The sequence below is a fragment of the Paroedura picta genome, chromosome 5 (genome assembly GCF_049243985.1).
Source record: "Paroedura picta isolate Pp20150507F chromosome 5, Ppicta_v3.0, whole genome shotgun sequence".
Lineage (NCBI taxonomy): Eukaryota > Metazoa > Chordata > Lepidosauria > Squamata > Gekkonidae > Paroedura > Paroedura picta.
In genome coordinates, this window is record NC_135373.1 from 33,051,363 (window position 1) to 33,064,192 (window position 12,830).

General features: G+C 46.4%; 1 protein-coding gene across 4 annotated transcripts in view; it reads right to left on the reverse strand.

The window, feature by feature from the left end:
• The window catches only part of HIVEP3 (HIVEP zinc finger 3), a 257,097-nt gene that overhangs the window by 8,047 nt on the left and 236,220 nt on the right, over positions 1-12,830 (reverse strand). For all 4 annotated transcript variants that reach the window (XM_077337133.1, XM_077337132.1, XM_077337134.1 and 1 more), the window contains 2 exons: positions 6,550-6,648; positions 801-1,780 (listed from right to left, as the gene is read on the reverse strand). In XM_077337133.1, the coding sequence (XP_077193248.1) occupies positions 801-1,780; positions 6,550-6,648 (1,079 nt within the window). The remainder of the gene's footprint in view (positions 1-800; positions 1,781-6,549; positions 6,649-12,830) is intronic.

A 12,830-nucleotide genomic window follows, 5' to 3' on the forward strand; every position in this document is an offset into this window, starting at 1 on the left:
ATGTTACCCCTTCTCTGCCTCCAACCCACCTACCCAAAGTTTTTCAAAAAAAGAAACATCTCTCCTCCAACCAACTGCAAGAGCACTCACTGCACTGGGTTCCATCCGCCACTAAAAGGTCAGCCACAAAAGAAGAGCTTCAACCAGCAAAGGTTTGTATGGCCAGGGCCCCTTCCCTTCCCTTCCCTTCCCTTCCCTTCCCTTCCCTTCCCTTCCCTTCCCTTCCCTTCCCTTCCCTTCCCTTCCCTTCCCTTCCCTTCCCTTCCCTTCCCTTCCCTTCCCTTCCCTTCCCTTCCCTTCCCTTCCCTTCCCTTCCCTTCCCACCGCCTCTAGGGCCATCACTGGACATTCTGGGAGGGGGTGGGTTGACCTGCCCCAATGACGTAAAAACCACCCTGTGTCCTTTTAATAATCTTGAAAAAATTGTTTTGAAATGAATTCCCCCCTCCAACATGTGACCCTGTTTGGGGTTACATGCAACCCTGGTTGGAAAACACTGGCCTGAGGTTTGCTACCTGAGTTACAATATGATTTTACTACAGCAGCTGACCATTTAGCCACATGTGAAGTTACTTTGTTTGTCCATCTCTTAGTAACCTAAAAGACTTAGCTTCTAGAGCAGGGGTAGTCAAACTGCGGCCCTCCAGATGTCCAGGGACTACAATTCCCATGAGCCCCTGCCAGCGAATGCTGGCCCTTCTCTGGGTCCATGTTTGTGACCCCCCTCTAATTGAAAAGAAACTATTTTTGGAGGGAAGGAATCCAAAATTGAAAGACGGGCCGGAGGAAGTACATCTTACCCATTTAGGCTCTTCACACAACTTTGTATTTCTGCCAAGTGACTTGTGAGGTAGAGGCATTGACGACGATCTCTCGTGCTGATTTTTACGCCAGCCGTGATTCTTTTCGTTGGATGCCGACTGACTCCTAGAAGGCAAATCATCTCTCCCTGGGGATGGGTAGCGTGAAGGTGGCTCTGAATAGCTCTGGGGAAACATCTTCTTCATGGATAAGTATCTGCCGGAAGACATTTCCCGGCTTGGCGAGAGTTCAAGTCTCGGAGACAAATTCTGCAGAGGAAACGTCTCCCCTCTTGGGGTCATGCGATGGCAAGGGGAAATCCCGACTCCTGGGGAGAGGGTCCTCGGGGAAGCTGTTTCTCCAGTCGGCGAAAACATTGGAGGCGAAGTTTCGTTTTTGGTTAACAAAGGCTTTCGAGCTAGTATGGACTGATTACTGCCAGCGCCGCCCGAGTCCTTGCTTGGGGACCGCTTCCTGCGAGGGGAGGTTTCTTTGGAGATCGACAAGTTCATTGCTAAGAACATCTGGGACCTCGTGACCGATTCCTTTTCTGCAGAAGCCGAGTGCTCACTGGAGGTCAGGACGGGTCGATGGTGTCTGAAGTAGCTATGGCAGACAGCGACGTCGCTACTGTCCGCCGACCATTTCATTTCTAACCCTGAGGAGGGGGCCCCGTGTCTTGGATCGGCACGCTTGCCGCTCAAGAGCTCTTCTGATACGGACAACGCTGTCTTGGTGCCTTTTTCGTGGGTAGAAGAAGGACTTCTAGGAAGCTGTCCTGGGCAGAGGGAGGTAGTCTTATTTTCTGAGAGCTTTTCAGATGACTCCTCTTGGCTTTCCTCTTCTTCCTCTTCCTCCTCCTCTTCCTCCTCCTCTTCCTCATCGTCCTCAGACTCCTCTAAGTCTGAAAACTGGTGTTCTTCAAGTGGCTCAGATCCCTCCTGCCCTTCTGAATCTTGAAAGACGTCTTCACTGGTTCCTAAGAGGGGAACAAACAGTCAGGGATGAATGAACTTTCACACTCGTCTCCGAACACTCGTCTGTCTCGTGATACCCTAGAACAGGGGTAGTCAACCTGTGGTCCTCCAGATGTTCATGGACTACAATTCCCATGAGCCACTGCCAGCATTTGAATTGTAGTCCATGAATGGGAATTGTAGTCCATGAACATCTGGAGGACCACAGGTTGACTACCCCTGCCTTAGAAAGCAACCTCTGTTGAACTCGGGGCTAGTGGCCAAGCCGACTTTACCAAGTCCTTTGACTATTATGTCTTGTCCATTTAGTTCAGCCTCCTCTCTCACATGGGGGCCAAATGTTCTTAGCAAAGCCCCATTTATTGCTAATGGACTCTTGGAAGAGAACTGCCAGATGATTTATGCTCCCACATTACTTGGTTATTGACTCATTTTCACCAACTGTCAAGGTATTTGGCACGAATGCTTACTCATCTGGTTGACAGATAGATGATTTACGTTCCCTTCGTCATTTTCCAGGGCAGAATTATTCATTAGTGTGAGCAAAGGATAGAGAAAATGAATTGTTGTAGGGCGAGGAGTAGTTTCACATTCAGAGGCATCCTACGATGTAGACACTGGGGAATGTAAGATTGTTTTCAGGAGCCAACTAAGGCATCAGTTATTATAAGTAACAGTGGACTTCATGATTTTTCCTTTTACCTTATGCAGAATGTTCCTGTTGATTTTCATTGTCCCACCCACCTCCAGCCCACTTTCTAATTATCAGACCGTTGTGGTCCGTGATAAGCGTTTGGTGTAGTGGTGAGCGCGGACTTCTAATCTGGCAAGCCAGGTTTGATTCTGAACTCCCCCACATGCAGCCAGCTGGGTGACCTTGGGCTTGTCACAGCACTGATAAAACTGTTCTGACAGAGCAATAATATCAGGGCTCTCTCAGCCTCACCCACCTCACAGGGTGTCTGTTGTGGAGAGAGGAAAGGGAAGGCGACTGTTAGAGAAAAGCGGCATATAAGAACCAACTCTTCTTCTTCTTCTTCTAAAGGCACTAAAATATTGATATATCACTAAAGCACTATAACAATAGGCCTAGCCATTTCTCTGAATTCCAAACGTTCGTTTTAAGGACATCTCCAGCCTTTTCCTGTCTGGAGATACACTTTTCTCCTTTGTATCTCTGTGAGAGGAAAGCTGGGAATCAGAGAACCTGTTAAACCTATCATTACAATGCTCTAGCGATAAATCAATATTTTCATGTCATTTTTAAAAAGGGAGGCTGCTACAACACTACCAATGACACTATGAATGATAGTAGTACCTTCCTTTGAAAATCCCAACTTTTCAACCATGAAATACAGCGAGAGGATGGATGAATGGATGAATGGTGCCCAAAACAATTCCAGTGCTTGTGGATCAATTGCCAAGAAAATTTAGGTGTAAACTGAGTATGTGTGTGTGTGTGTGTGGGGGGGGGACCCCTGTGTATAAAGAAAAATATCTGGACAGAGGTTTTAATAAGAGTGGAGAAGACTTCTCCTGGGCCTTCTATGAATTTACCCAGTGCAAAAACACTACTGTGCCAAGGTTCTGGCAAATATAAGCAAGGAGAAGACTTCATATTCAGCAGAACACAATTCTCCCCACTCCATTTTAACTAGACCAACTTTCCCAGTCAGCTTGAAATTTTAAAACTCTGCCAAGGAGCCAAAATGTCACCCTTCTCACAATGAGTCATGGTTCAACTCAGCAGGGAAGTCAGCAATGATTGACAGCCTGGTGCAATTAACAGCAAGGTTCCTTTGACAGGCAGCACAGAGTCCTCCGGGCTGCAGCTCTGACATCTTGGAGTTGCCCGCAGCACAGACCGGAGCGGTGGCTCGCAGGGGGGGGTTCGGCGCACAGGGGAATAACAACCAGTTTGGTCTAATTTCCTTTCATTACAAAGCTTCAAATGAAACGGGGCTGGTGGCACCACTGTTTGTCTGGTGCCACCCAAAGGTTCCTCGATCCAAGAAGGAAATGCCTCCGCTTAGTCCCTTCCAAGAGCAGGGAAGGGGTTCTGACAGCTCAACGGGGCTAATCAGTTATCCCCAGTCAATAAAAGAGAGTCCCTGAGCCCTCCAGCAATCTGACACTGGAGCAGATGTCTGCTGGCTGACACCTAAAGTGAATGCATCTCCCCCATGGCTGCCATGAGGCTAGATTCCTTTTTATTTATTTCTTTATTTGCACATTCTTCTCTCCTCAGGGTAAAACTTTGGCGATGCACCAGCCCTTCCAAAGAAAGGGTTTTTCTGCATGGGAGAAAATAGCAACCAAGAAGACTGCAGCCGCTTCTGATTTGAAAGGGAAAAAAGCCCTTTAGGCAACGCAATTTGTAACGGCACCATGGAGAGGGGAAAAAGCCACAATGCTTTCTCCCTCAAGACCACCTGAGTACCAAGACAGCAACCGTGTCTAGCTTCATCAAAGCAATAGACCCAAATCTTTCTAAGTGATCCGAGTTCTACAGCATCCAGGGCTGGGGGGGGGGGGGCTACCTAGGTAACAGAGTGCTGTTGCTTAGGTTAGGCAAGCATGACTCCTTTTCCTCCAGTCATTAAGGACCCCGCATGTCTGGAAGAGGACTCTTTAGGTATAGGCGCATTCACAAATTGCAAAGGACACAGGCTGGGTCTGGGTTTCCTATCCAGAGTAATATATGTGAGTTGTAGCATCTCAGTTCATACATCTGCAGTGCCAAATTAGGAAAATGGTACTGGGGAGGGGGGAGGCTTAAGTCCTTCATCCACACACTGCAGTCCTGATATTAATTGGGTATTGCATGTGAAGGAACTCACATTTGACTTTTTTCTGGGTATTAAAACCTGGTCTTCTATGAGAACAAGGATTGCATACCTGTAACCGTTGTTCATCAAGTATCTTCTGTGTAGGTACACATGGGGACTGTACATGAGCCAGTCTGTCACTGGAGAGGTTTTGTAGCTAAAATGTTTCTAGAGGGCATTGTGTGATAGAGTCAAAGCCTTTGATCTCACCCAGGGATGACATACGCCAGCATGGCCACACCCAACCTCAGTATTTCAAATGCTGCCAAAGTCAATGAGCATGCAGCAAGGCAGGAGGGAGGGTATGTGTGCCTGCACAGAAGATACTCAATGAACAACAGTTACAGATAATCAACCCAGTTTTCATCATCTATCATATGTACAGTCCCACATGGGGATTTTAGCAAGCTACTCATCAGGAAGTGAGGCATGCTTGATTCTCTTGAAGAGCAAATGCGGAACAGCTTTCCCCACTTGCACTTCTCATCTGGCCTGGGCATTCAAGCGAAAATGACAGACAAATGTATCGGCTGAACACTAAGTCACAGCTCTACAAATCTCAAATACTGACTCCACCATGGAATAGCTGTTGAGATGAAGCTACTGCTCTAGTTTAGTGCCCCCTAATCCCTGATGGACATTCTACAGCTGAACCATAACATCTTTTAAATGTGGATATATTCCACCTGGATCATGTTTGCAATTAGGCACATCTCCCCCCTCTTGGGACTGTCAGACAAATAATTACACAGTAAATTCCTTTCTAGGGTTTTCTAAGGTAAAAGAAAAGAGCTCCCCTGACATGCAACAGCCCCTCACCTTTAGACGTGGGATAGAGGAAAATCACAGGTAAAATATTTCTTTTTCTTTTTTGGGGGGAGGGGGAGTGGTCAACCTGCTTGCCAACTCACCTTGCTGAGGTGATAGGAACTAAAAACAGACTTTCATAGGGAGTAACGCTAAAGGACACACAATCTTTAAATGGTTTGTGCATCAGCTGTTAGAGAACTATGAACAAGGACCACTGAAGAATGACAGGAGGGCAAAGATTTTGTAACCTTTTAAGGAACCTCTTTGATGGATGATGAGAGAAGGACACACCTTACCCAGAGTGTAACGGTGCACTAAGAGGTGACTGCCCTTTTTACAGACACGAGGCTGAGAACATTCTCCATTTATGAACATAGGATTTCTTCATACTGGGCTCACGAGAATTTAACAGAACTTTGTTCAGTTGCTGGGGAAAAGTGAAATCCTTACCTCAAACTCCTAAGCTATTAGCTTAAGATGATTCTGGTAGTCGTGCAACAGACCATTGAGCATCAGGAGATTTGGATCTTTGGGCAGTATCAGGAACTTCCCTTCTGAAATGTCTAATAGAGCGGGGAACCATATCTGACATGGCTAGAAGGGAGCTATTAAGATCATATCTGAACCCTCCCTCCTGGCTTTCTCCTATATCCTGTGTATTAAGGGAATGGAACACATAGAATTGACATCCTTCCCAATAGATCTGAAAGGCATCCCCTAGTGACCCCATACTCATGTCAGCCCAGGAGCAGAACTTCCTGGCCTTTGCATTGTATTTTGTCATGAATAGGTCAATCTTGGAGCCAACCCAAATGGCAAAAAAGTGATCTGCATATTTCTGTTTTAGGGCCCATTCTTGGGAGACAGCAGAGGTGATAAGACCATAGGGCATGGAGGAAGGAGCAGTGGCAGTGGTGAGGCAGCAGTGGGCAAGGAAGGGACTGAACTTAATTGGTTTTGTCTGTGCCCTTTATACCTTCAGCAGCTAACATTACATTGTATGACACACATGCCTCATCCCGACAAAGGGACACTTAAATCAAATACATCCCATGTGACCAATGAGTTTGACGCATCAGCTCTAGACAGTATAGTACTACGGTATACAGTATAACATGCCATACAGTCTTTACCTTCTTCTGCTTCTAGCTCGACCAGTGAAGACACTAACACCCCCATTTCCTGACATTTTTTGCTGTGGGCTTTTGACTTCATGTGTTTAGTCAGATTCCCTGGAAAAAAAGAAAGAAAACACACACACATTTGTCAGTCACAGTTTCAATCTCAGCATGCAGTGACCAGTTAAACCATTCTGTGCAAGCCAACCATCTCCAGCACAGCCTGAGCTGGTTTCGTTTGAAGACTTCTCCACCACTCTTCCCAGCAGCCTGTCTTAATACACTCCAGGTCCACGTTTCGCTTGGTGGCTTTTTTGGGGGGCAGCCTCGCACAATAACTCGCTCTCATGCAAAGCAGAAAAGCAAGCCAGGCGCAGGCTTTTGCAGGATGGGGGGGAGGCACCATCCAAAAATACTCTTTGCCGGAGCACACACAGAACAAGCAGGAAGAGGGGGGGGGGACCTTGGGAAGTGGGAGATGTCTACTTATCAGGAAGGCACGGCTCCTGGCTTGGCAGAGCAAATCAGGTCGTATCAAACACAAGGCAAAATTCAGATGCCAAATGTCCTGGCTATTAGGGGAAACGGGAAAAGAAGACACAAGAAGTAGTAGAAATAAAGACTGGAACAAAATGTCACTCCTACAGAGCCGAGATTCTCTGGTCTTAATTTAAGATAACTGGCCCCAAGGAAAGGCTGACTCAATAGAAGAGGGATAAGCCATCAAATGGCAACAGATTCAAGGTGACCCCAAATCCGTGGGGCGTTCCAAACAAGATGCAAGCAGGGGTGGCTTACCATTGCCTTTCACCAGTGTAGTAACCCCAGACTTCCCTAGTGGGCTCCTGTCCAAATATTCTATGGTTGACCCTGCTTGGCTTGCAAGTTCTAACAAGGTGGGCTTTTCAGGTCAGACTCATATGCAATTAAAAGAAGAATGGAGGAGGTGAATGGTCTAGAAATTACATGGATTCGGGATCCGGAAATGAGAGCAGATAATTCACCTCCCTCATCCCTCCCAGTCAGTTTGCATGTCATTAGATCTCAGCACCTTGAGTGCCATCACAGCACTATGAAAGGACACGTATGGTGTGTCCCGCTTTTTCTTCCACATCCATGACCTTAAATGAGGTAGAAAGGGAAGAAGCAGGGGAAATAATTAGTGTAGTGTCATCAATCAGATATGAACTCTTAGGGAAGAAGGAACTCCTACTGGTAGTTCCACAGTATGTTGGAGTCCGACTGTGGGCCAACTCAAACTAGCAGGATCCTAACTTTGTGCTGAATCTGACGTCTACATGCCTGTAATGGTTTTATTAATTCTATTGTCCCTTTTATCACGCTAATAAAGGCTTATGATGATGGTGCTGAATCTGTCAAAGAACCACCAAAGCAGATAATTGTTTGGTGTCCCAAGGCTGAGGTGGTTTGACTCCACAGGTGCAGACTGCTTCCAACTTCTCAAATTAGTGATTCAGAGAACTGGGTTGGAGAAGCATTTTAGCCCAAAGGTGCTCTGTGTGGGTTGGGTAGGAAGACCAGGCGGGTCTCCCTGCCCACTGGTATCTTGGTCCTACTTCCAAACATCCATCTTGCGCAGGGGTGGCCAAACTGTGGCTCTCCAGATGCCAATGGACTGCAGTTCCCATGAATCTCTGCTAGCACACGCTGGCAAAGGCCCATGGGAACTGTATTCCATGGACATCTGGAGAGCCACAGTCTGGTCATCCCTGATCCAGGGGCTCCCCAGTCACATGCAGTGTAGTTTTCAAAGTCAATTTCTGATATTTTGTTAACCAGCAAAGCAGTGCCCTGAGCAGGATGGCTCAGACTAGAATAATCTTGTCAGATCTCAGAAGCTAAGCAAGGGTTGCTATGCAAAGGCAGGCAATGGAAAACCACCTCTATGCATCCCTTGCTTTAAAAATTCTATGGTCTCACCATGACTTGGCAGCAACTTGATAGCGCTTTACACACCATTAAACTGGCCCCTCCACCTGTATCCGTGCAGCTTGATTTGTGCTTTAAAAGTACAGTCCCAAGAACAGTTTTGTGGGGTATACATCTGCATAGGATTGCTCTCTAAGCCTTCATGCCATTGATCAGGGTGGGACAGGTATGTCCTCACTCTAAACTATTGACCGGGGACCTTCTGGCAAAAGGTCTTGGACAGCCTAATCCTTAACACATGGGAAGGTGCCACCAAAAACCCAGTCTGCATAGTCCGGTCTCCATGAAGCTCCAGAGATATCTGGACTTCACTACTGCTGAGGGACCAGACAAATGTATGTGCAAGTGCCATTCCGGGCCACACTGCCAAGGACACTTACTACCAGGGGTCCACAAATGGTGGGTGGGGTTGGAAGGCAACCATTATTTTCTATCAGCCAGCTATGAAGCTGAATCCAACGGAAGGATACCTGGGAAATACTATCTGGACTAGTCAGAATTTCACGCGACTGCATTTATAAAAGGAAGACCAACTGGTTAAACATTTGAACGTAAATAACAAGATACATTTGGATGAATTACTCCAGAGGAATTCGCTTACCAGGATTTTCAAAACAAAATGTTGCCGCAAGTGATTTGGGGGAGATTGTTTGCGGTGCAATTTGTGGAAGCAACGATGCTGATGCAAATGGTATTTGAAACGGGCCCCTGGGAGCCCCAAGAGGTAGGGAAGCTTGGCTGGAAGCAACGGTATAATCCAGAGGGATCTTGACCCAACATTCCGCTGGGAATCCCAGTGGAGATCCTCACATGCAACTGCACCTGAATCATTGTGCTCTTCAGATCTTGTTCAATTCACATACCCCTTTCTGCTGCACTTATCTTGTGATGGTACTGAAACAAGTACGGGCATCACTCTAAAATCCAACGGCTGAAAATGGCTGTGGATATTTGCCTGTCCCAAAAGTGTGTGTGTGGGGGAAGGGAACCCTCTTTTGTATTCGTGTCTACTCCTGAGTGCACTAAGAGCTACTTTTTAAATGCTGAAAAGAAAACTAAAGAGCACTAAGGTATTTATTTTCTTTGAATCGCTAAGATGGTGAATGGGAGCCCTTCCTTTTTTTGAACTGGAGTCAGGAGTGTGTCTGGGTGTGATTGAACGTAAGAGGAATGACCAAGGAGAGATCTGTGGGGAAGAGCAGGAAGGAACATTTCTCTTCTCTTCCTCATCCTTATGCCTTCACCTTGGTTGGACAGGGCCATCAATGACTACTAGCCATGATGAGTAAAGAGAACCTCTATATTCAGAGGCACTCAATCTGTGACCTCCAGTTCTAGGAGGAGACATCAAGGGAGGGTCTTGGGCTCTACGCCCTGTCTGATGGCCCCCTAAGGCAACTCATTGGCCACTGTGTGAAGCAGGATGCTGGACAGGTCTGGTCCAGCAGGGTTCATCTAAAGTTCATGGACTGACATGGATATATAACCTTGATGGCACGTCTTCAAAGGTCAGAATAGTTACCCATCATGTTGTGCTATCTAGGTTCTTCAGACACACGCTATCAAACCAGCAGAGTGGTTAGGTTACAGGACATTTTACCTCTCTGCAACTTATTACAGAAAACTATCCACAGGGTGCCCTCCTCCCAACTAAGTGTTGGTGGTTCCAATAACAACATTGAATGGTATCACTGGAGAATCTGATCATTCCTACGAATGGCAAAGTGGCTCGTTACAACCACAAGAGCCGTGCATCCAAGGTAACCCAAAGGCAAGACTGGGGTACCAGCCCACTAGGGTGCAGGTCTGCAGGAAACTATGACTTTAAAAAACCCTTCCCACCAATGGTCTGAAGAAGGCTACATATTCTCCAGGTGGCAGCTGAGAATCAGTTGAAGGGCAACAATGGATGGGAAAGGGCTTCTGGAGGGGGTCTTTCCAAATTCCACTTCTCAGCCAGTGGCTCCTAAGAAACTTCAGCTTGTTAGAAACAGCATAACATCTCGAGTGTCCTTATGTAGAAATGAGGTTTGTGTCCTGCAGAGTCTGGAGGGTTCTTTCTCATTAAACTGCCCAAGAACTGTTTTTACCAGGGCAATCCTAGCTAAATAAATCATGTGTAATGCTGCAAAAGGCATAAGCACGCCAATCTAATGGAGAGACTGTAATTGAATTTTCACCAAGGCCATCGACTTGGGTTTTGGGTACAAAGTCTTCAGACTACAACTCTCGCGTGATAGTCAGTTTTCACAGGATGGCCAGTCTACCTGTTTTGGCCTTAAAAGAACCCATAGTGATTTACCAATTCCTGGACACAATGATAAACAAAAGCAAAAAAAAACAAGAGCACCATCTAGCTCTCTTTCAACATGACCAACCCCAATGAACTCTCTCCTACTGGGACCAAAGGCAATTCAAAACAACAGTGGATTTCACCATGAATGGGAAAAAGCAAGAACTAGAAGATGGTGCTAGCAATTTGGATTACTGATCTTCTCCTCGATGATCTGGCATCTGCGTAAGCCCGGTTGGAAAGTGTCCAATTGTACATTGATAGACAAACAAATTGAATTTGGGGGAAGCAGTAGCATGCACAGGGGAGACACACAAAAGCATGCACACAGAGACCTGCATCAACCATTGCCTGCTAATCAATGAGCTTTCGTATCTGCCTAAACTCTTAATTTGGCTTCTGCTGGACTTCTTTCACTTTGCCTTTGGGAAAGGTTAACACGCTTTGGCATTGCCAAAACCACAAAGCCCCTATCCTGTTGCTTTTCAAGCTGAAGCAGGAGAAGGGAAGATGATCAGCACTGTGGCGGCTGAGTTTACAAGGCCCAGTGGGAAAGTCCAGGATCCCATAAATATAACCAAAGCGCATCTCATCAGCTGCTTCTTTCCCGCTCAATTGCCATTAATGAGAAGCCAATCTCATCACAATGCATGAGGTTTACACTGCACCCAATCCACCCTCCCCTCCTCCCCAACCCACAATATGAACTGCTCCTCTGGGATTTCTGCAGAAGAGGCATCATAATACAAGAGGCCCAAACTGGAATCGGGGAGATGCACGAAGGAGGAAAAAAATCATGGCACTGCAGATAACCAGTCTTCCATAGCACCAGAATATAGAGGTCAGGGATGAATTGCATATCGTTCCATTATGGGCATTTGTCCCTTGAAATACAGCTGAAAATGGAGTCTGGGAAAGACCTTGAATTAATATTCTATTTAATAGCATCATTTGAACAGCTTGATAGCACGAGGCAGGCATTAACATCAGACCAACGGTGACCCGCTAACTCCAGGAGGTATCTGTGTTGGAAGTTTTGCCTACATTCTGGAGCTAAGGACAGATGGGATCTCCCGCCTGTATCTTAGGCCTCAGCATGGCATTGAGGGTATCCCAGATATTTTCAACCCTGCACAGCATCCGTATCCTATGCATGACGTGCCCAGCTGAATTCAGAATTCCTTCCAGCAGTCTTCTTCCCACTTATCAATACACCCTCCCTTCTATTTTTATACAAATTCAGCTGCAATTCTGATCCTGTCCGTTTCACAGCTACATTCCTAGTGTGATATATGTCGGCAAGGGATCACTGAGAGCAGATTTAATATCATGGCTTTCCCTGTACCTATTCTTGTTGTGTCTCCAAAATCAGTTTTCCAAATCTTGGGAACACGGACTGCTGGCAAAGCTTGCCCTAACTGGCAGGAGCTGTCCAAAAGCACGGAAGAGGCTTCTTACCGCCCAAGATTCTTTAACTGGAGATAACCCGGGACCTTCTGTAGCCCAAATGCAGCTTCCTTCCCAAGGTTAAGGTCAGAAAAGAAAACAGAAATCCTTTGGCATGTTTGGGATTAGCATGTTGGCTTCGTTCAGACATTACGTGAAGCCAGTTTAAGACTGCCTGGATGTGGGTGAGTCAAGTAGCTGTGCTTAGCGGGCATATGAGGCGAGTTTTTCACTATAAGCAGGATTGATTCAGGCATCACAGATGATCACTCATATCTACGTGGCCTCAACGAACGCTAGTGCTGTGGCCTTCTTCCTTTAGCCTAGGAATGAGCCAGCATTAAGCCATGATTAAGCCAGGAGGCCTGTACATCATGTAAAATCAAAGCTTGTGTGGTTAATCAAACGAACCAAAACTAGTTTCTGATCCTGGTCTGATGGACCTTTAAATAACTATGCTCTAATGGGCTATGCACTCAAACATAAATCAGGTCAGCCACCGAGTCTTATCCTTAACTCTGCAAGTACAGACACCCTGGTTTAATCCTGGCCGTGGGATAATAATGCATTTTTACTGTGCTTTTGCATCTGCTTCTTCCTGTGCGGA